General features: G+C 43.0%; 1 protein-coding gene across 5 annotated transcripts in view; it reads right to left on the bottom strand.

Annotated features, from left to right (window-relative positions):
• The window catches only part of HEATR3 (HEAT repeat containing 3), a 56,492-nt gene that overhangs the window by 25,707 nt on the left and 9,998 nt on the right, over positions 1 to 20,787 (bottom strand). For 4 of the 5 annotated variants that reach the window (XR_004629120.1, XR_004629118.1, XR_004629119.1 and 1 more), the window contains exons 7-13: positions 19,457 to 19,734; positions 15,194 to 15,284; positions 14,932 to 15,089; positions 14,581 to 14,663; positions 13,575 to 13,711; positions 8,032 to 8,120; positions 2,074 to 2,217 (exon numbers count right to left, since the gene is read on the bottom strand). Coding sequence is in view for 2 of the 5 variants with exons in the window: in XM_034672656.1 (XP_034528547.1) it covers positions 2,074 to 2,217; positions 8,032 to 8,120; positions 13,575 to 13,711; positions 14,581 to 14,663; positions 14,932 to 15,089; positions 15,194 to 15,284; positions 19,457 to 19,734 (980 nt within the window). In the remaining 3 variants the exon portion in view is untranslated. Of the gene's footprint in view, positions 1 to 2,073; positions 2,218 to 8,031; positions 8,121 to 13,574; positions 13,712 to 14,580; positions 14,664 to 14,928; positions 15,090 to 15,193; positions 15,285 to 19,456; positions 19,735 to 20,787 lie in introns of all 5 variants that reach the window. The other variant, XM_034672657.1, reaches the window with a different exon arrangement.

Raw genomic sequence — 20,787 nt, 5'->3', positions numbered from 1 at the left:
GGGAGAAGCAGACTCCCCACTGAGCAGGGAACCTGACAAGGGACTCAACCCCAGGACCCTGAGATCATGACCTGAGCCGAAATCAAGAATCCGACACTTCACTGACTGAGCCACCTAAGCACCCCAAAACCATCCCTATTTTTAAGACACACATCCTGAACCAACAGGGGCAAAATACCACGATGTCTTTACTACTGAGCTTTAACTCTAACCTACTTTAACACATCCAGCAAAGAAACCACACAAAGTGCATATGATAGAATATTAATGATTGTTACATATGCTTGACTAGTTATACAAAACTCATTGTACTTTCTACTCTGCTTGGAAATGTGACTAAATAAAACATTTTAGGGGCGCCTGGGTGGCTCAGATGGTTAAATGTCTGCCTTCGGCTCAGGTCATGATCTCGGGGTCCTGGGATTGAGCCCCGCGTCGGGCTCCCAGCTCAGCGGGGAGTCTGCTTCTCCCTCTCCCTCTGCCTGCGGCTCCCCCTGCTTATGCTGTCTCTCTCTCTCTCAAATGAATGAATAAAATCTTCACGAAAAAACAAAACAAAACATTTTAAAAATCACGTTATGACCGAGAAAAACTTGCTGCTCCTCCTAAGTGGATCTTGGAAATCACAGTCTTGGAAGTACTGAAGCACATGCATGTTCATCTGTAGCCATGTACACATACACATCACACGGCTACGCTCTCTCACTTATGCGTCCAGATATCAAAAATCCCTAGAGTGATACAGAAGAAAGGAGTAACAATGGCCGGCCGTCTCTCTGGAGTCAGACTGGGGAGGCTGGAAAGTTAGCAACGGAGATGAGTCTTTCATTATATATTCTTTTCTACTTTTCTGAATGTTTTGTTATATGTATGTATCATCTTTTCAAAATAAGGTTCTTAAAAAATATCAGTCATTGGGGCCCCTGAGTGGCCCAATCTGGGTAAGCACCCAGTTTTTAGTTTTTAAGATTTATTTTAGAGAGAGAGAGTGAGCAAGCAGGGGGGAGGAGCAGAGAGAGATGGGGAGAGGAGAAAAGCAGACTCTGCGCTGAGCCCAACGCAGGGCTCAATCTCATTATCCTAAGATCATGACCTGAGCCGAAATCAAGAGTTAGATGCTCAACACGCAAGGCCACCCAGGCGCCCCAAGCGTTCAACTCTTGATCTTGGCTTTGGTCTTTTTTTTTTTTTTTTTTTTTTTTAAAGATTTTATTTATTTATTTGACAGAGATAGAGACAGTCAGTGAGAGAGGGGACACAAGCAGGGGGAGTGGGAGAGGAAGAAGCAGGCTCCCAGCAGAGGAGCCTGACGTGGGGCTCGATCCCGTAACGCCGGGATCACGCCCTGAGCCGAAGGCAGACGCTTAACCGCTGTGCCACCCAGGCGCCCCTTGGCTTTGGTCTTGATCTCAGTGTCATGAGTTCAAGCCCCACGCTGGGATCCACGCTGGGCATGGAGCCCACTTAAAAAAAAAAAAAAATCAGTCATTGTTGTAAAGTTCTCAGCAAGTCCAACAGTCGGTTTATTACCCATTAATTAGTAATTAATATTTCAGCAATTATTATTAGCACAATGAAGGGTAATTTTACTACCATGGCCCTTTTATTAGCAGTGATGCTGTGTCTCTAGCAGTGTGGTTCCCGAGCAACTGTGCTGAGATAAAGTGCTGGGGGCAAATATGCTGAGTGAGTTCCTGGGGCACTTGCTACTTAAAATTTACAGAGTGATAGCAGAGTGGACTGTGCAGTATTGTTCAGAACGCGCTTTAGCCTCATATGCTAAGACAACTGGTGAGTTGTTCCTTTATCAGGAGAATATAATATGCACACATGTACACAACATAAAAGGCAGAGGCACCTGGGACAAACGCAACTCAATTTTTCCAGTGCCTACCCAATTCGTATAGTCAGACCGAGCCGAAAGGCATAATCTAACAGTGCACCTTAGTAAGCAACTTCTCGATAGGATTCCTTCTCGTGACGTCCATAGAAGTTTTTAAAAATCCCACACCAACGGTTATTCTTCCTGTTTCTAATGATTAAATGTTCTACATTGGAAGCATATAGTTTTACCTTAAGAGTTTCCAGTGTTCCATCTTCTTTGGCGAGGACGCTGCCCGTGATTCCTAGAATACTAACAACGTTTACTCTAACCCCAGTATTACTACTATGAATGCCGGCTGTGCACAGTGTCATCAGCTGATCGGGAGTCATACACTGTGGAAGAGGAAAAAAAGAATATAAATAGTGTTAAACTCGGCCAATTCCAACAGCATGCGTGGCAGGACTGACAGGAGTGTCAACAACAGAGAAGTTATTACACACCCCAAGCACTCCTCAGTACAGCTGGTAATCCTAAACGCAGATGAGGCCTGTTCATGCCACTGTCACTATTCAACCTACCACAGCTGTAAGCCCACAAGAGGGGCTTCGTTTCCTACTAGTTTCACTTAAAGAAGACTTTCGGACGGCTCAGTCTGCTAGGCGTCTGCCTTCAGCTCAGGTCATGATGCCGGGGTCCTGGGATTGAGCCCTGCATCTGGCCTCCCTGCTCAGCGGGGAGTCTGCTTCTCCCTCTCCCTCCTCTCTCCTCTCCCACCCCACTTGGGCTCTCTCTCTCTCAAATAAATAAATAAGATCTGAAAAAAAAAAAAAAAAGACGACTTTCAGTCAGATGTACACAAACTAAAGAGATCCTAATTTCTTTTTAACGCTGATGATAAAAAAATGTTTCAAAGTGTACGTAGAATACGTAGCTTTAATAAAAATTGGTGGAATCTATACACAAGTTAAGAACTTACCCTGAGATGTATGTTATTGCAGTAAATTATTAGAGATTGTAGAAACCATTAAATTACAAAGTGCTTCTGCTGCATGGCAACGACTTTTATTCTAAGCTAATCTGAACACACACGTGGATGTAGGTAACACCAGAGAATCTGAGTATCGTGTTGCCAGGCCATCGCCTGTGAGGGGCAGCACAGTGTGGTGACTAAGGGCTTGGGCTCTGACATCCTGGGTTCACATTCTGGCTCCTCTCCTTACCCCTCAGCAATCCTGCATAAGATACTCCCCCCAAGTAAGGTCTCCATTTCCCCATCAGTGACACGGGGACAGGAGTCACCATGCAGAGTTGCTGTGAAGATTAAATAATGCATATCGTGGGGCGCCTGGGTGGCACAGCGGTTAAGCGTCTGCCTTTGGCTCAGGGCGTGATCCCGGCGTGATGGGATTGAGCCCCACATCAGGCTCCTCTGCTGTGAGCCTGCTTCTTCCTCTCCCACTCCCTCTGCTTGTGTTCCCTCTCTCGCTGGCTGTCTCTATCTCTGTCGAATAAATAAATAAAATCTTTAATAAATAAATAAATAAATAAATAAATAAATAAATAATGCATATCGAGAACTCACTAAATCTTCAATATTATTACATATAAAAATACTGAACAGTTCTAAATCAAACTCATTTCTGAATCATCTGCAGTGCTTCTGCCAAATCTAAAAGTAACAGCTAATATGCCCAGGTTTCTTAGGAAATACTCTAACGGAAACAATCTCACCAACCCTGGGATTCCTCCCAGCCGGAGCAAGGCCACTAGGAATGCTGGAGGCGTGCTGGTTTACTACCAGCATGAGTCACAGATGCAAGATGCCCAATGTGCGCAAACCGACGAGGCAGAGAACCGGACAGGGGAGCAGGAGCTGTGCTGCAGTCTGGGTGCTTTACTCAGCACCTCCGGTCCCCGGTTTCCTCTCCTTGTAAAGCACGAGAGAACCAGGCTCCTTCTAGTCCTCAAATTCCATGCTCATGCCCAATATACAGCCAACCGGAGAATTTATGGTCTTAATATATACGAATGCCCAGACACTAACTGAGCATGAGCTGGGAGTAATTCTCTTAAACGTCAGGCTGAACCAGTTAGCTACTGGTGAGGAGCATGGAAAATCAATAAAAATACTTTATATTCCCATAGGCCCTACAGTGTAGGGTTTTCTAATCCTCTCGCCATTATTACCATTCCCATATCAAAGAAACTGAGGGTCAGAAGTTATGTCCTTGACAAAAATTCTCAAATACACAAAGAAGAAAACTGAAAGAGTGTAGACTAGACACCAACAGCACATCCTGTATTTGACAGCAAAGCACCAGAGACAATCTCATTAAACTGTGGACCAAGATAAAGCTGGGAAGCACTGCTCCAGCGTGTGGCCACGGAATGACTAAGGTAGGGAAAGAAGACCAGACCGCTGGAGAAAGGGAGGTCCAAGAACTTTGAAGCCAGGTGACTGGGGGAAGCATCTATGTGGATCTTGAAGTCACTTAGAATCCTGACAGGACCAAGAAAGAGTAACAAAGCCCAACAGCAGGAATCTTCAAGGAACAAATGGTGCCCCAGGGCATGGTAGATGGCTGTAACCAAGAGAAGTGGGTGGTACCGTCTAATGACATGTTAATCAAAACTGGAAGACTTTAGAAAGGAAGGAGCAAGGATGGTTTAGCACAGTGGTCCCCAAAATTAGTGTGCATGCCAATCATCCAGAGAACTTGTTAAAATATAGATCTCTGGGCCTCTCCTCAAAGTTTCTGCTTCAGTGCATTGGGAGCGAGGCCCTAGGATCTGCCCTCATATACAAAGAAAAAGACCACTGACCCAATAGCAAAACTGACAAAAGATAGGAACAGTTACAAAAAAAACCAAAAATGCAAAGGCCCTTAAAGCACACAGAGAGACAGACATCCAATCTCGCATCGCATCGTAAGAGACATGCAAATTAAAATTGAGATATAACGTCTCAACTATCAAACTGGTAAAAATCTACGATTCTGACAACATAACTCTGCTTCTGAGGCTATAGGCAAACAGGCACTCTGAAGCACTGCTGTAGGCAATTCAAAATGCCTCCACTTCTAAGGAGGGGACTATAGCAATAATTACCAAAATCACCAATCCATCTATTCTCCAACTCAGCAAGCCCACTTCTAGGAATCTATCTCAAAGACACAATGGCAAAAACACAAAGTAACATCTGTGAAAAGGCTATTCACTGCACTTGTATCTGTAATAGCAAAGGACTAAAAATGAGAACACCCATCAAGAGCAGACGGGCTGAATGAATACGGAACACTACACGACGGAGCAAGAGAACGTGAAGTTGTAAAAAAGAAATGAGGAAGGTATCAGTATACTATGATGATTAACAAGGGAGAAAAAGCAAAGCAAGGTGCAAAAGCATTACTTTTAACAAAAAGGGTAAAATACACATGCCTACATATTTGCTTATGTTTTCAAAATAAGAACAATGGAATGATAAAACAAAACCCAAAAAGGGCGGTTAACCCAGAAGAACAGGGGCAAAGGGACAGAAGCTAGACTAGATACAAACAAATTTAAAAAACTGTTTTTGGTAAAACATATATAACGTAAAACTTGCTATTTTAACCCTTTAAAAAAAGATTTATTTGAGAGAGAGAAGGTGAACGTGAGCGGGGAGCAGGGAGAAGAGGGGATGCGGGGGCGGGGGGGAGCAGCAGACTCACCACTGAGCAGACAGGCCAGCTGGGATCATGACCTGAGCCGAAGGCAGATACCTAACCGACTGAGTCACCCAGGCATCCCTAACCATTTTTAAGTGTACAGATCAGTGGCAGTAAGCACCTTCAGACTGTTGTACAACCAGCCATTACCACCACCCATGTCCAGAACTTCATCATCACCCCATGCTGAAACTGTCCTATTAAACAGTATGTCCCTACTCCCCCTCCCCCCAACCCCTGGCAGCCACTGTTTCACATTCTGTCTTTATGAATTTATTCTAGGTCCCTCATATATGGAATCATACAATATGTGTCCTTTTGTGTTCCATTTATTTCACTCTATGTCATGTCTTCAAGGTTCATCCACGCTGTAGTAAGTATAAGAATTTCATTGCTTTTTAAAGCTGAATAATATTCCATTGTATGTATCTACCAAATATTTCTCTGAATATATCCTGTTTCAGTTTTAACTCTGAAACTGTGTATTTTATATAATTAAAAAATAAAAATTAAAGCAAAAAAAAAGTCTTTTAAAATAAGCTAAAGAAAAAAAAAAAAAAGCTAAAACAACTGAAGCTAACTTTGTAACAAGCCACAAAGAGAATTTTGTCAAGTAACTTTAAAGCACAGCAATTTGACTATACAGTCTTAGAGGGGTTGTGAGATCAAGCCCCAGGTGGGGCTCTGTGCTCAGCAGGGAATCTGCTTGGGATTCTCTCTCCCTACCTCCGCCCCTCCCACAGGTGCTCTCTCTCTCTCTCAAATCTCTCTCTTGAATCAATCAATCAATCTTAAAAACAAAACAAAACATACCTATGAGTTCATAATGATATTTTAAAAAACCCTCACTGATCAATTTTAGAGACTGCTAAAGGGCACTAATTTATTATTCTGGAAAAACCCTATCTTTTCGGTATGAGACTTATTTCAAAGTTACCAAATAATTGATGAGACAGGAAGTTCTTACTTATAAAAGAATCACAGCTAATAAATCTAAAAGAAATGACAAAACTAAGGTATCTCCGTTTTGCAACCACTGATAAAATAATAAATCTAGATGATATTAATCACTGCTGGCTATAACCATTACGGGAATCCACTGATTAATCCTTTTTTAAAAAAAAGATTTTATCTATTTATTTGAGAGGGAGAGAGATTTTATTTATTTATTTGAGATGAGTCAGGGAAGGGGCAGAGGGAGAGGGAGAAGCAGACTCCCTGCTGAGCACGGAGCCTGATGCGGGACTCAATCCCAGGACCCCGAGATCATGACCTGAGCCGAAGGCAGACACTTAACTGACTGAGCCACCTGGGTGCCCTGAATCCAGTGATTAATCTTAACATCACTAATTTATGAAAATATATAGTTTGTGATAAAAAAAGTAGAAAATATATACATCACTATGAATTATGCTTACAAAAAAATCTGATCCTGAATCTAATTAAGACTCTAGACCGAGTTCCCAGTTTATAGGATATATGGACAAGAGAGGGACATGTCAACAATACTGTCGTGAGAAACCAGCCAAATCTCATAATGGGAAAAATTCCACAGGACAAATGACAGCTTCTTCAATGAGTAAGTAATATAGGGAAAGGGGGGTTGGTAGGGGAAATGTTTTAAATTAAGAGATTTAAGAATCTGTGAATATACTAAAAACGACTGAATTTTGCACTTTAAATGGGTGAATTGTTCGGCTGGTATGTGAATTAAATCACACTAAAGCTGTTAAAATTTTTTTTGAGACCAAAGTATCAACCAAAAGCAATATGTGGATCTTGTTTGGATTCAATTCGAACAGAACAACTGAAAAAGACATTTTTATGGCAATCAGAAAAAACTGAACTTAGGCCATATATCAACTAATAATTAAGCAATGTCTGTTAATTTGGGGGTAATGGTACTGTGGTTAAGTTTTTCAGAAGTCCATTTTCTGTCACAGACACATAATGAAGCATGTAATAAAATACTTATGGGTGAAGGAACATGATTTGCTTTAAAGCAGGTCCAGGAAACAAAAACAAAAGTATAAGGGAGATGAAGGGAACAAGAATGCCAGACATTGCCAACTCTGTCACCCTTGTGGTTCATGATACTATTATCTCTGCTTTTAGAGATGTCTGAAAATTTCCTTAATAAAAAGTAAAGAATAAAAATGGGAAAGCACCTATCACAGAGATGCTGACGGATCACTGTGGAGGGTCAGCGGGCATGCTTAAAAAAATCTGTAAAATGTTACAGAAGGAGACAAATGACATTCAGAGGAAATATTTATGACAGGTACGTCAAGATAAAAAAATCTGTGTGCTGGTGACAGTGGTGGGAAGAAGCAAAATATTTCACTTTTTATTTTAAGCATTTTTGCTTTCTTTTGATAAGGATCATACATTACTCTTGTAAGAGAAATTTTACTTTATAAAGAACAGTTAAGTAATGAATTTTGCCTCCATCATACAGAATCTTTGTGGGCTTCATATAAAAATTTTTAGAAATCTTACCTGAGAAATGTTCTTGGAGGCCATTGTTTGCAAAAGGGCCCTCAAGGCACTACTTATGGCTTCTAGAAAGTCAACATGCTCAGCAAAATCTAAAACACAAAAGTGAAATATAAATTTGTCTTTCTCGAAGACAAGTTATTTTGTAGGAAAAGAAAGACTCAAACACCACGTTAAATGTTAATATGTGTTATTATAATTAAAACATTTTTGATGTTAAGACAAAACTTCTAGTTAATTGCCCCCTGTGAACTATATACTTGAGTTTGTAAAGATGTCCACAATTGAAATAACCATAACAAGGGAGCATTCTACACACAGCCCTTGCCTTCCAGAAGCTGGGTTTTCATTTACCCCGGTCTCTAGCACGACACACCTCAGCTAGCTTTTGTAGGCAGAATTCAGCTTCTCACAGATTGCCATCACGGTGCTGGGGAGACCCCACATGGAGATGTCTCCCAAATCGGCGAGCTTCCTCACCAACCCAAACTCACTGTCTGGCCAAGAACTGTTGCTTACACAGGGCTGGGCCACTATATCTCTGTGGTTTCAGTGGCTTCTGCGATTTTTACTGACCCAACTTCCCCTTCCCATTCCTGCTCATTTTTACTCTTTCCTTTCTTACCCCTTTGGTGGGAAGGGGAAGCGATGGACTTGCTGTGGTAGATTATACTGTCCAAAAATAACCACCATGGTCTATTTCCCCACCCCTTGAATCTGGAAGGACTTTGTGACATCAACCAACAGGGCACATGAACATGACAGGCTAGGTCATGAAAGGCAACATGACTCACACCTGACTCACATGTGTGCTTTTTTCTCTCTCTCTCTCTCAACCCTTACCCTTGGAACCCAGCCACCACGTTATAAAGGAAGCCTAGGTCACACGGCAAGGTCAATAGTGTGTGTTAGGGGCTCCTGGGTGGCTCAGTTGGTTAAGTGTCTGCCTTCAGCTCAGGTCATGATCTCAGGGTCCCGGGATCTAGCCCTGCATCGGGTTCCCTGCTCAGTGGGGAGCCTGCTTCCTTCTCTCCCTCTGCCCCTCCCCCTGCTTGTGCTCTAATAAATAAAATCTTTAAAAACAAAAAAAGTATGTGTGAAAGGAATGAGTGACCCTGAAGGAGTTCCTCAACCTCCCTACATCCCAGCTTCCTTATCAGAAAGGTGGGGTAATAATGCCTCGCTCATAAAGCCTACCAAAAGGCACTCAAAAATTGGAGTGAAGCTGTTACTACTAAAATTCAAAGTCGACATGGCTCTAAAGGTAGGTTATATTTATAATTGATAACAGCTATTAAGTGTAGCCCTAGAAATTCATGAACTGCACATGAAACAATGAAACTGTATCATGAAGAAATAATTCACCATGAACTACAACACACTCAGAAACAATTTTTTCTGTCTTGCATTCTTAGAAAAATAACCATTACCTTAGGTTCAAAACCCTAATCTAAACCATGTTACTGTTTTACATTATGTGTAATTCGTATTCCCCCTAAATTAAGGAAAACATTCGGGTGATTTTTATTGAATTCACATTTCTGGTCATTTATCCAAATTTGGGAAAGGAGCTTCAAATGACCCTGCCTTTCTGACAAATTCTCAGTAAAAGGCGAACACATGCGGTATTGTTAAAGAAATTAAGTACATGTCAACAGAAGTTAAACAAAAGAGGTGACCGAAGACCTCTTTCCCCTCACCAAGTTTGTACAGTATGTAAGAATTTGTAGCACACCTAAATGTAAACAGTGAACCCACAAATAACCAAGCAGCAAAGTTACGTGACTTTTTCCAACTGATTTTCAATGTTCTGATATAGAATAGGAAACCTATCCCCGAATGGGTGCTGCCACTATTCTAATTATAATGAAAATGAGCTTTCTGCTTCCCCAAACGTGGGAAAACAGAGAACGCTAAATGATGACAGAACCCATGTAATGGAGCAAATGACAGACTGACCCAATCTGAAAACGCAACATTGCTAAAATTCTCTTGATGTTTTGAAGATCCGTAGTTTTTAACGAAGGAGACAAAGATATGAATGTACTGAATGCAAGGCCCAGAACCTACTGACAACTTTCTCCTTTTATCTCTGATGTCAACCACAAACAGCATGTAAGTATCACCAATTTTATACCTATTCAGAAAGTCACTTATTTGTATTTTTAATGCTCATGTGTTTTAGCATTAAAAGTAAAGCAAACTGGGCACAGTTGTATGATCCTCACACATTTAACATTCAAACATGATAATGTGAAAAGCAGGAGAAATTTGGCCCCATCCTCCCCAGAAAATTTTCCCATAACAGTTCACACTATCCACACAGAACCCACAAGATTACATTATTTAATAAATCTCAATGTTCCAAAGGAATTTTAGAATACCAACTCTAAATACAAGCAATTATCCTTTGTCGAAAATTTCATTCTGATAAGAAAAGGTTCTGTCAGCAACACCCGTGAACCTGGACTTCACGTGAAGTGTTTAATTACATGTTCCCCCAGTTCAGAAACTTTCCATTGTTTGTCCAGGGCTGAGTTTTCCTGTGATCTTCCAGGTAATACATGTGCAAGCGTCAGTGACCGCAAACAGCCGGCTGAACCGGGAGGAACACACCCAGGTGCTGTCTGTCCGGCAGAGGCACAGAACGTGTGCGCTTTACGGGAAGCAGATCAAACTCTTTACGCTGGTTGGAGATGGGGCTTCTGGTACCTTGACTGGGACTCCCACCGAAAAATGCAATTCGTTCTGCCAGTCAGGCAGACAGGATTCCCTCAGGGTAGGCTGGTCTTGGAAGTAGTGACAGGCTAGGCTTGCTCACCTGGGGGCCTGGCAGTGCACAGCCCCATGTGGCCCAGCCCCCTACAGGGTGCCCACGTGAAGGGGTGGATGAGGTGGGCCTAGGCAATAGCAGCCCTCCCCCACTATGGGACTTTGAGCTGGGCTGGTGGGAACCAGAATGTCAGCAAAAGTCAGATAAACCATCCCCCTCCTCCAGGAACCGCCCCTCCCTGCCCCCCCCACCAAGCTCCCGTGCCATCCCAATCTCTGCCTGGTTTATAAAGCTGGGAGACAAATACAAAGCTAGTTATCAGGCCAGCTCACGCCAACAAGCCACCTCTGTAGCCAGAGCCTGCCCAGTCTTGTCTATATCCTCCTGTCTTAGGTGTGGCTGGGCATGGTTTTCATATGATCACACCAGCTGAAGAACGCACAGCCTGAGATCACCAGAAAACTGCATCTGCTGACTGATGAATGCTGGAAGGTCAGTGGAGACAGAACAATAACTATATACGGGTTTCCAAACATTTAATTTGTTTTTAAAAACTGACCTAGAACTTCCAAAACATGCATTATTGAATGCACAGCACCTTGTATTAACTTGATAAACTGCAAAACAGGGGCGCCCGAGTGGCTCAGTTGGTGAAGCGTCTGCCTTCGGCTCAGGTCATGATCCCAGGTCATGATCCCAGAGTCCTGGGATCGAGTCCTGCATCAGGCTTCCTGCTCAGCGGGGAGTCTGCTTCTCCCTCTCCCTCTGCCCCTCCCCCCTGCTTGTGCGTGCGCCCACGCGCGCGCTCTCTCTCTCAAGTAAAATCTTTAAAAAAAAAAATGGATGTCTAGAAGAACTGGGGAGTGGGGCACCTGGCTGGCTCAGTCGTTAGAGCGTGTGACCCTTCATCTCAGTGTCACTGAGTTTGAGCCCCACATTGGGTATAGAGATTACTTAAAAATAAAAAAACTTAAGAAAAGAAAAAGAACTGAGGAGCAACTCTTGAATGAATGTTTATACAGAAGCTTGGGGCACCTGGGTGGCTCAATCGTTAAGCGTCTGCCTTCGGCTCAGGGTGTGATCCCGGAGTCCTGGGATCAAGCCCCTCATCGGGCTCCCTGCTCCACTGGGAGCCTGCTTCTTCCTCTCCCACTCCCCCTGCTTGTGTTCCCTCTCTCACTGGCTGTCTCTCTCTCTGTCAAATAAATACATAAAATCTTAAAAAAGTTTATACAGTAGCTTGTATTTAGTCAAAAGTGACCATATTTTGATTTTTTTAGACTTTGAACTCTTTTTTTTAAGTTTTACTTATATAAGTAATCTCAACCCCCAACATGGGGCTCAAACTCATGACCCTGAGATGAAGAGTTACAAGCCCCTCCGTCTGAGCCATTCAGGTGTCCCCTAAGAGTTACAATTCTTGACTTAATGTGGTATCTTAGAAGAGGATAAGTTAAATAAGTAGTTTACAGGGAGGTATATACTACACGGACCGCAGCACAGTGGAGTTACAGTTTATTTGGTGGTTAAATTTTAAAGTTAGTGCAGAAAGTATTACATATCTTCAAGTTTACCCTCAAAAACTCCCAAAAGACACTCTGAAATTGAGGAGCTGAGAGCAGCAGATTCTTCTCTCTCAATTACCCTCTCTGCAGACATGCATGCTGGGTAGGTAATGTGGAGAATTTTCCTTTACTACATAAAATACAATTTTTCCCTCCCTCTTGGTCTCTTTCTTTGGTTTGGTTTGAGCTGCTACAGTTCGATGTGGCCAAGTCAGATGAGGTCCTACTACCACAAACTACGACAATCTATTAGAGGAGCACGCATTAACCCTTGCACAGAGAGGCCATTTAGAAAGAATAGTTAACTACATATGCTATCTCTCTAGGCTTCTGTATACAAATGAAATTGATCCATTGTTGGAGACCTTGGTAACACCTCTTACCATGCAAAGGTGCTCGAAGAAAGAAATGTGTTAGAAAAAAGCAGGGTACAGGGGCGCCTGGGTGGCTCAGTCATTAGGCGTCTGCCTTCAGCTCAGGGTGTGATCCCGGAGTCCTGGGATAGAGCCCCACATCAGGCTCCTCCACTGGGAGCCTGCTTCTTCCTCTCCCCCTCCCCCTGCCTGTGTTCCCTCTCTCGCTGGCTGCCTCTCTCTGTGTCAAATAAATAAATAAAATCTTTAAAAAAAAAAAAAAGAAAAAAGCAGGGTACAGTACTCTGTCTGGTAGTCTACCATTTGCCTTAAGAGCATACATACATGCTTTTTATAGTGAGAATCTCTCTGGAAGAACACACAAGAAACTGGAAACAGTGACAGACTCTGTCTGGGAGAGGAACTGGATGGTATGCGGAAAAGGAGAGAGGCTTTCTGCTTTATGTCTTCTAATAACTTGTGAATTCAGTAACACGTGTACGGATTACCCGATCAAATGTAGATCAAACAGTTTTACGTTTAAGAAGAAAAATAAAGACTAGAGAATTACCCAAATATCTTCATGGGGCCTTATATTTATGATATTTGTGATTCAGTCTTACTGGCGTGACATAACTGGATCTAGCAATTTTAATAAAAAATGAAAATATAACCCACAGACCAGCTTACATATGTTGTTTGGACTCAATGCCACTGCAACTATAAGTAGGACTCGTGGTGCTTGGAAAGGTTTCTGCAGGTTGGATGACAAACACAGCACAATGCCGAAGTCCAAGCTCCTGCCTTCAAAATTCTGCTTGATCCAGTCTTTCACAACAAGGCCTAAATATTTACCTGGCTGAGAAAAAAGCAGCTGGGACAGGTGTTGTGCAAGTGTCTGCAGGGCTGCAGGTCCCCCGAGATGGTCCACATCCAGGAGGGATACAAGACTCTGGAGACACACGAGGGCTCTGCACTGAATGGTGTTCATTCTGGAAAGGAAGGCAAAGAATGCGGTCTGTTTCTCCAACATTACCCAACAGAATTCCATCTTGGCTTTTAACCTAAGCTGCAGGCTCTGACTGGGACTATCTGCACGCAGAAGGCGTAGGGCTATTAACAGAATCTTCCAGTGAACTGGTTATCTCCCTCATCAAACTGCTTTAGCATTGAGGGCCTGAGGCACAACTCACTTAGGAGTCATAAGGAATTTGCCTTAGAAGAATTTTTACGCATGGTGGCATCAGCAGAACGATTCTGAATTGTGAAATAGGACATACATACAGCGCTCCACACGCATACAGAGTTTAATAGTTTATAAAGCGAACACCGTACCCCTAGATAAGAAACACTGCTGACACCCTAACAGTGCATCTCTCCCTTCCCCCACTTCTCTGACCCCTAAAGATCACCACTATCTGGACTTTCATGGTAAACACTGACCTGATCTTCTTTATAGGTTTACCACCTAGGTATGTATCCTGAAACAAAATAGCAAAGTGTTGCCAGTTATCGAACTTTGTAAAAATGGAATCGCAGTGTGCCTTGCTTTCTTGCTCAATGTTCTAGTTCAGATTTTTTTTTTTAATGCTATATATATTCTACTGTGTGATTATGTTAAAATTTATTTCTCCATTCTGGCACTGATGGACACTGAGGTTGTTTCCAGGTTGGGGCAACTGGAACCACACTGCTATGCATGTTCTCATGGCTTAGAACCCATACGCACACATTTTGTAGGGAATATACACAGGAACAGAGCTCTTCAATCTGGGGGGGAGTCGGCATCTTCTAATTAGTGGTCCAACCTTTCACGTAATAACAAAGTGACAAAGAGTTTTGAAAACAGAAAAGTTCTTACTTTCTAACCAAAGATTTCCAAGTGGGACTCCTAGAACATACGTCAACCGCAGTACTGTTTGGAAAGGCAGTTTTCTCAAAAATCTAGAGTCAAGAAAGGCAGTAAAGCAAAGGTTAAAGAGTAGCATCATTTTACACACGATCCCTTTATCAAGCCCCAACCTACTGAGTGAAATGGGTAGGCTTGGGAAGGATCTTCTTTCCACGTACTCCCACTAGTGTTAGTTCTAGCTTCTTCCTTACCAATTACCCACAGTCTGGAAGTGCGAGCAAACCTCTTTTGCATACATGGTGAATAGCTTGTTAAGCCCTTCCCACGCTCCACAACGAGGCTGGACTTGAGACAGACTACCTTCTTAGGGATGAGGTAGTTGGTGAAAGCGGTGTGAACCTCATGGGAGAGGCAGAGGGGAGACAGCAGCTGCCCACCGCACTCACTGAAGGAATTCTCCATAAATGCATCGCTCTCATCACTGCTAGAAAGCTCTTCCCACTCATCATCGGAGGGATCTGGGAAGAGTGCAAACCACACGTAATGGAATATTTAAGAAAATCCTCATGGAAGCTGCCCTCAGTCCAGGGGGAGAGTGTCTAAACATCAACTGGTAACAAACCTTCGCTACAGCACATGTTGACGATGATTTCCAAAGCAGTCTGCTGAGCCGTCAACAATGCTACGGTCTCTCTCAGTTCCTGGTCAGTGGGCTAAAAAATAAAATAATATAAAATAAAAACATCAAACTACCAACTCTCAATGTTTGGGAAAATATTTTCACATGAATGTCCTTAGTAAGAGTCTACTAGATGACTTTTACCCTTGGCCTAGAGTGCATGGGGGATGGGGCAGCCAGAAGGAAAGTCATAATGTGCTGAAGTACAGGCAAGCATTATGGCTGCTCCTGGCACCGCGCAGCAGGCCGCCCTTCACTGGGCTTCCATCTACCTGCACGGTTATTTTCTAAGTGTTGCTTAGTTAGCTGGAGAGAAGAGATAAAGATTCAGGAATTCTGAACTGAATTCACCCTGAAACTTAATCTAATGTGTGAAGAAGTAGCTCAGCACGCTAAGATTAAAACAAGAGCTCACTTCAGAGACCAGGCACCTACACAAAACAAACCAGCTTTTAGATGCTTAGCCGTCTCCTTGGAAAAGACTCCATTAACAAGAACTACTAAGGAGCCCTTATGTGACCAACTGGGCTTGGCTAAGGTGCAGACAGGCTTGCTGCCTGGCTTTCTCTGAAGCCTGCAGGAAAACATTTCTTAAGGGCGCCCGGGTGGCTCAGTTGGTTAAGTGTCTGCCTTTGGCTCAGGTCATGATTGCAGGATCCTGGGATGGAGCCCAGCGGTGGGCTCCCTGCAGGGCGCCTGCTTCTCCCTCTCCTCCCAGCTTGTGCTCTCTTGCTGTCTCTAACAAATAAATTAAATCTTAAAAAAAAAAAAAAAAGAGACTGAAGACTGGGGAAAGACTGAAGAAAGGGGAGAACTTTCTTCTCTGGAAATAATTAACATGAATTATCAATTACCATTCTTAAAATGGGTCGTAGAAATTTACAAGACCTTAATTCTCAAGTTATCTATGAAAAGTGAAATAGCTATGCTGATATTCCAGAATACTGCATAGGCTAAAAATAATGTATATTTTAGTGTCTGAATGTTTCCCCCTTTCAACAAGCTTTTATTGTCTTTTTAATGTCTGTACAATATTCCATTAAATGGATACATTACCATTTAATTTAGAATATTTCAGATTACTTGGATATCACAGTCCCTTAGATTTACTGGGTCAAAGGGTCACCTACAGAGCCTGTGACATGTTCCTATTTTCCTTTCCAGAATGTTCATACTGATTTATAATCCTCCAGCAACTTCTTGTGCAACAATCTGACAGCACTTTTGAACTATGTTCAAAGTTATTATTAAAAAATAATAACTAGGGGCACCAGGCTGGCTCAGTCAGGAGAGCATGCAACTCTTGATCTCAGGATTGTAAGTTCAAGGCCTACACTGGGCATAGAGATAACTTAAAAATAAAATCTATAACAATAAAATAACAATAAAAACAAAATTAAAATTATTATTAGAAGATAATTATTTCATTAATTATTTTTGGTAAAAATTATTTTAAAAGCAAAGTGCTCATTTAAAAGATGTAGCTTAGGAATCCCTGCATTTGTATTCCTTTAACTGCTGGGAAGAACGTCCATAAAAATTATTCCTATCTGCTTTTTGTGTGTATGATATTCAAGTAAACAAATGTTTATTAGAGTTGACTCAAAGCTAAATAAGACATGTTGCTGAGCACTTGTCCCCTCAAGACGTACGAAGATCTGGCTCAGAAGAACCCTGAAATTATGTTCTACTTTACAGAACTCTCCTGTTGAGAACGTCCTCTGCTTCTTGTCATCAAATGAACTTAAAGAACCAATCTCGACGAAGTGTTATGACATCCGAGATTTGTTTCAAAATATGCAAGGTGGGGAAAGAGATGGAATAAAACAGGCTATGATTTGATCACTGATAACCGTGGAAAATGGGCGAGGGACTGCTCCACTTCTGCATGTGTTAAAACAGCAACTTGGGTTGGCTCTGTTTACATATTTGTGGTTATACCTTCTTACGTTAAATGACGCAAATTAAAGGTTTCGATTCCAAAGGTCTCCTGCACAAGCCACCGGGCAGCGAGAAAGACCAGAGCTGCCGGATATTACATTTGTATTTCGCGCACATATCAGCATGATGCCCAGCACCCTACTGGCACTTCAACATTGGCTGACTGACCAGCATGTTAATCATCAGGTCTACTCAGTTATGTTAACAGACTTTAAAAAGCAAGCTTTTCGTCTGAGAAAACACTGCATTTTATAAGCACCAATGTTCTATTTTTAAACAATAAGAAGGGAAGTAAATGCCTAAATAATGGTTATTTTCAGTATTTTTCACACTGTGGCACTGAATCTTGGTAGACTGGATGTTAGTCCCCACCCTCTCCCTATAGGAGGCCCTGGGAGGCAAGGCTGGAGAGGCGGGAGGACTCAAGAGCCCGCTCTCCCTGTCCCTGCAAGGGATTTCCGATACTTCAGAGTCCCCTGACAGCCCGACTGCACTCTCCGCTCCTGCTGATGGGAACCCGGTGTGGTCAAACACGGTGCGCGTGTCATCGGTTGGACAGTCTGTGCAATGCCACAGCTGCAGAGCCTCGAAGCCCTGATCTGTCACATCCTGACTGTCCCCCAGGGGAGGGGGGCATGGGGGAGCCACATCTGTCCCAGATCTGTAACTCACCCTAGGGTTCTTTATAAACACCGCTTCGGGAGGATAAGGCTCATGGTTCTGCTTTTGTCTATCTTGTTTTACTGATTTTAGATTCTACTCGGACTACAGAACGAGGAATAAATTTGGGGTTCAAATATGTGCCCGCCCACACCAAAAGTGGTGCTATGATTTTGAAGCAACTTCACGACTTGCAAGCAGCTCAAGGGTGAGGCAGTCTTCTCATGCTTATATTCACTCCAGGACTTAACAGGATGCTGTGTACCTACGGGCTAACTATCCACGGGGGCTGGGAAAGTGATTCTCGTGACATTTTGATTTCGTTAAAATACCACCAATTCATGCTTTACAAGACTTTGTGAATCCAGGAAAGTAGGCTACTGTGTTATTTGTTTTCAGGTATATTCCATTTAAAGAACTCTTCTTCTGTTGGGCATAAACTTCTCGAAACGCTAAGACACTGTTCAGTTTCAGTTCACTTGATGTGGGTCAGAAGAGGCCACACGTGGAACTGCGGAAAGCCTGAGAGCACAGGACTAACGCTCCTCCAGTTCAGCCTCCGCCATCTTTCTTCAGAATGCCATCAGCAGCCTAACCCATCTCCCAGCCTCCAGGCCCCCTAACGACACTAACGTGCTTTCACCATGCTGTTCCACTCCATCCTTAAAGACAGCTAGGTGTTCTGCCCAAAAACTCTTCTCTGACAACCACTCCCTCTCGTCTCCCACCAGGGCCATCCATCGGCGTGCCTCGCTGTACAAACTACTCCCTCAGAAATCTGTGCGCAGACCTATCCCTGCTCTTGTCATGTGTCCTAATTATGCGTCTGTCCTCCCAAGACGGAAAAGGTCCCTGAAGACGAGTAAATGTCTTGATCGTCTTTGTAGCATCAGCATTCGGCATGGTGCCTGGCACACAACAGAAGCACAGAAAACGCGCACCTGAATGAATAAAGCCAAGTCACTGTCCTCCCTGTCTTCCCAACTACCCGCTGTCCTCCTTAGAGGGGGGAGGGACATCTTCCCAAAGCACGGCTCCACCTCTGCTGACTGGCTCCGCTGACATGCCCCTTGCCCCTGAGCTTGCTCGCCTTTACTCTAACACTAGTGTGTCGGCAAACACGAAAGACTGCCAACCCTCACAAGCACCCAAACTTCTCTGCTCGGCACTGGTGGGCTAACGCGGGCTGAGCTTGCTACTTTGGTAAGGATAAATATGAAAATAAAAGAGACAAGAATGCAAGGTATCATCCGAGCCAAGTAAGAGCTCCCTCAGTATGAAGACAATCTGGTGGAGACTGTAACTGAAGAGGGGACACACAGGAGTTAGGAAGACGACTGCATGCTTCTAAAGTGTTACAAGAGTACTGGTCTCTCCCCTCTTGGAAATCCTCTGTATAGAAAAGTTTCGTTTTAGACAGTAGGTGTTTTCTCCCCTTTTGGGAATAGATTTCTAAAGCTGCAAAGAGAGCCAATGGAGAAACATGATGGACTGAATTTCACTTTATAAGTAACTGTACTGTGACAGTGTTCTACAAAGCTCAGGGTACCTATTAGAAGAACACGGCTGTATGAATCCAGGCTTGCATGCGTCAATCTGACTTACTGGAAGCAAATCTGAAATGAAGGTTTTCCTTCTGACTTTTCTTTTGTGCGGGATCTCTTCCATTTCATCGTCTTCCGTCAGATCATCGCGGCTGGCGCTCTCCTGCACGTCCTCCGTCTCTGCAGCAGCTTCTAACCTCTGCTTTTCCGCCTCGTGCATTCGAATTACTGTCTCACCAGCGTCCAGGTCCAGAACGTCAGACAAGATCTTCAGTATGGCATTTATGATTTCTGCCTGACTCCTGGACGGAATAATGTCCTTTAGGTTCCAAATGGTGCCTGGGGGGAAAATGCATGTAAGGACAAAGGACTTGCCTGTGAAAGCTTTTATTAAATACAGTTTCCACAAATTGGCTATTTTAAGCTCAGGTGTAATTTAAAAAAAAAACAAAAACAAAAACTCAAATCCTCTGCCTGTGTTGTTTTTATTAAATGTCAAAAAAAAAAAAAAAAGAAAGAGAAAAAAAAGCTTTGCAAAGAGGCAGCTCCCTTTATTACAGTCCTGCACGATCATCCCTCCTCCTTGGCACACAATGGCTCTCTCAGACACACCGCACAGCAAGACCGAGAGAACGCTGATCGAGTTTCCCTCGACACAACAAGCGAAGCTGCCTCACTCTCTTTCATCTTAACCTGAGCTGCCCTCCTAGGCAGCTTCTTATATTCCGAGAGAGAAACGAAATGCACTAAAATTCCAAGGTCTCGTGGACAAACCAGACAGCAGGTTCTTGGTTTTTTTCTTATCAAAACAGAATAGGAGCTACCGATAAGTAGGCAGACAGACGAATTGAAAAGAAAACAAAACAAGTCACTGCTAAAATAAAAATACATTCTGGATATGGACCCAAAAGAATTGAAAGCAGGGTCTCAAACAGATGTGTGTCCCACCCATATTCACAGCATGATTACTCAATAGCCACCGACCCAAGTGCCCTTCAGCTGATGAATGGTTAGGTAAAACGTGATAGATACATATTAGTCAGCCTTGAAAAGGGAGGAAATTCTGACACACACTAACTACAACATGGATGAACTCTGAGGACATTATACTAAATGAATTAGTCATAGTTGGTACAACATGCAACTTTTGATCTAGGGGTCATGAGTTTGAGGCCCATGCTGGGTGTAGAGCTTATTAAAAAAAAAAAAGATTTAAAAAATAATAATAAAATAAATGAAATCAGCCAGTCACAAAAAGAAAAACACTGTATAATTACTCTTATATGAGGCACCTAAAATAGTCAAATTCACAGAGACAGAAAGTAGGATGGGGGCTGCTGGGGGTGGAAGAACGGGAAAATGGGGAGTTGGTTCAACGTGGGGGGGGTTTCA

This window comes from Ailuropoda melanoleuca, chromosome 12 (genome assembly GCF_002007445.2).
Source record: "Ailuropoda melanoleuca isolate Jingjing chromosome 12, ASM200744v2, whole genome shotgun sequence".
NCBI classification, from domain to species: Eukaryota; Metazoa; Chordata; class Mammalia; order Carnivora; family Ursidae; genus Ailuropoda; species Ailuropoda melanoleuca.
The sequence above is the reverse complement of the archived record's forward strand: the minus strand, read 5'-3'. Positions and strand labels throughout refer to the sequence as shown.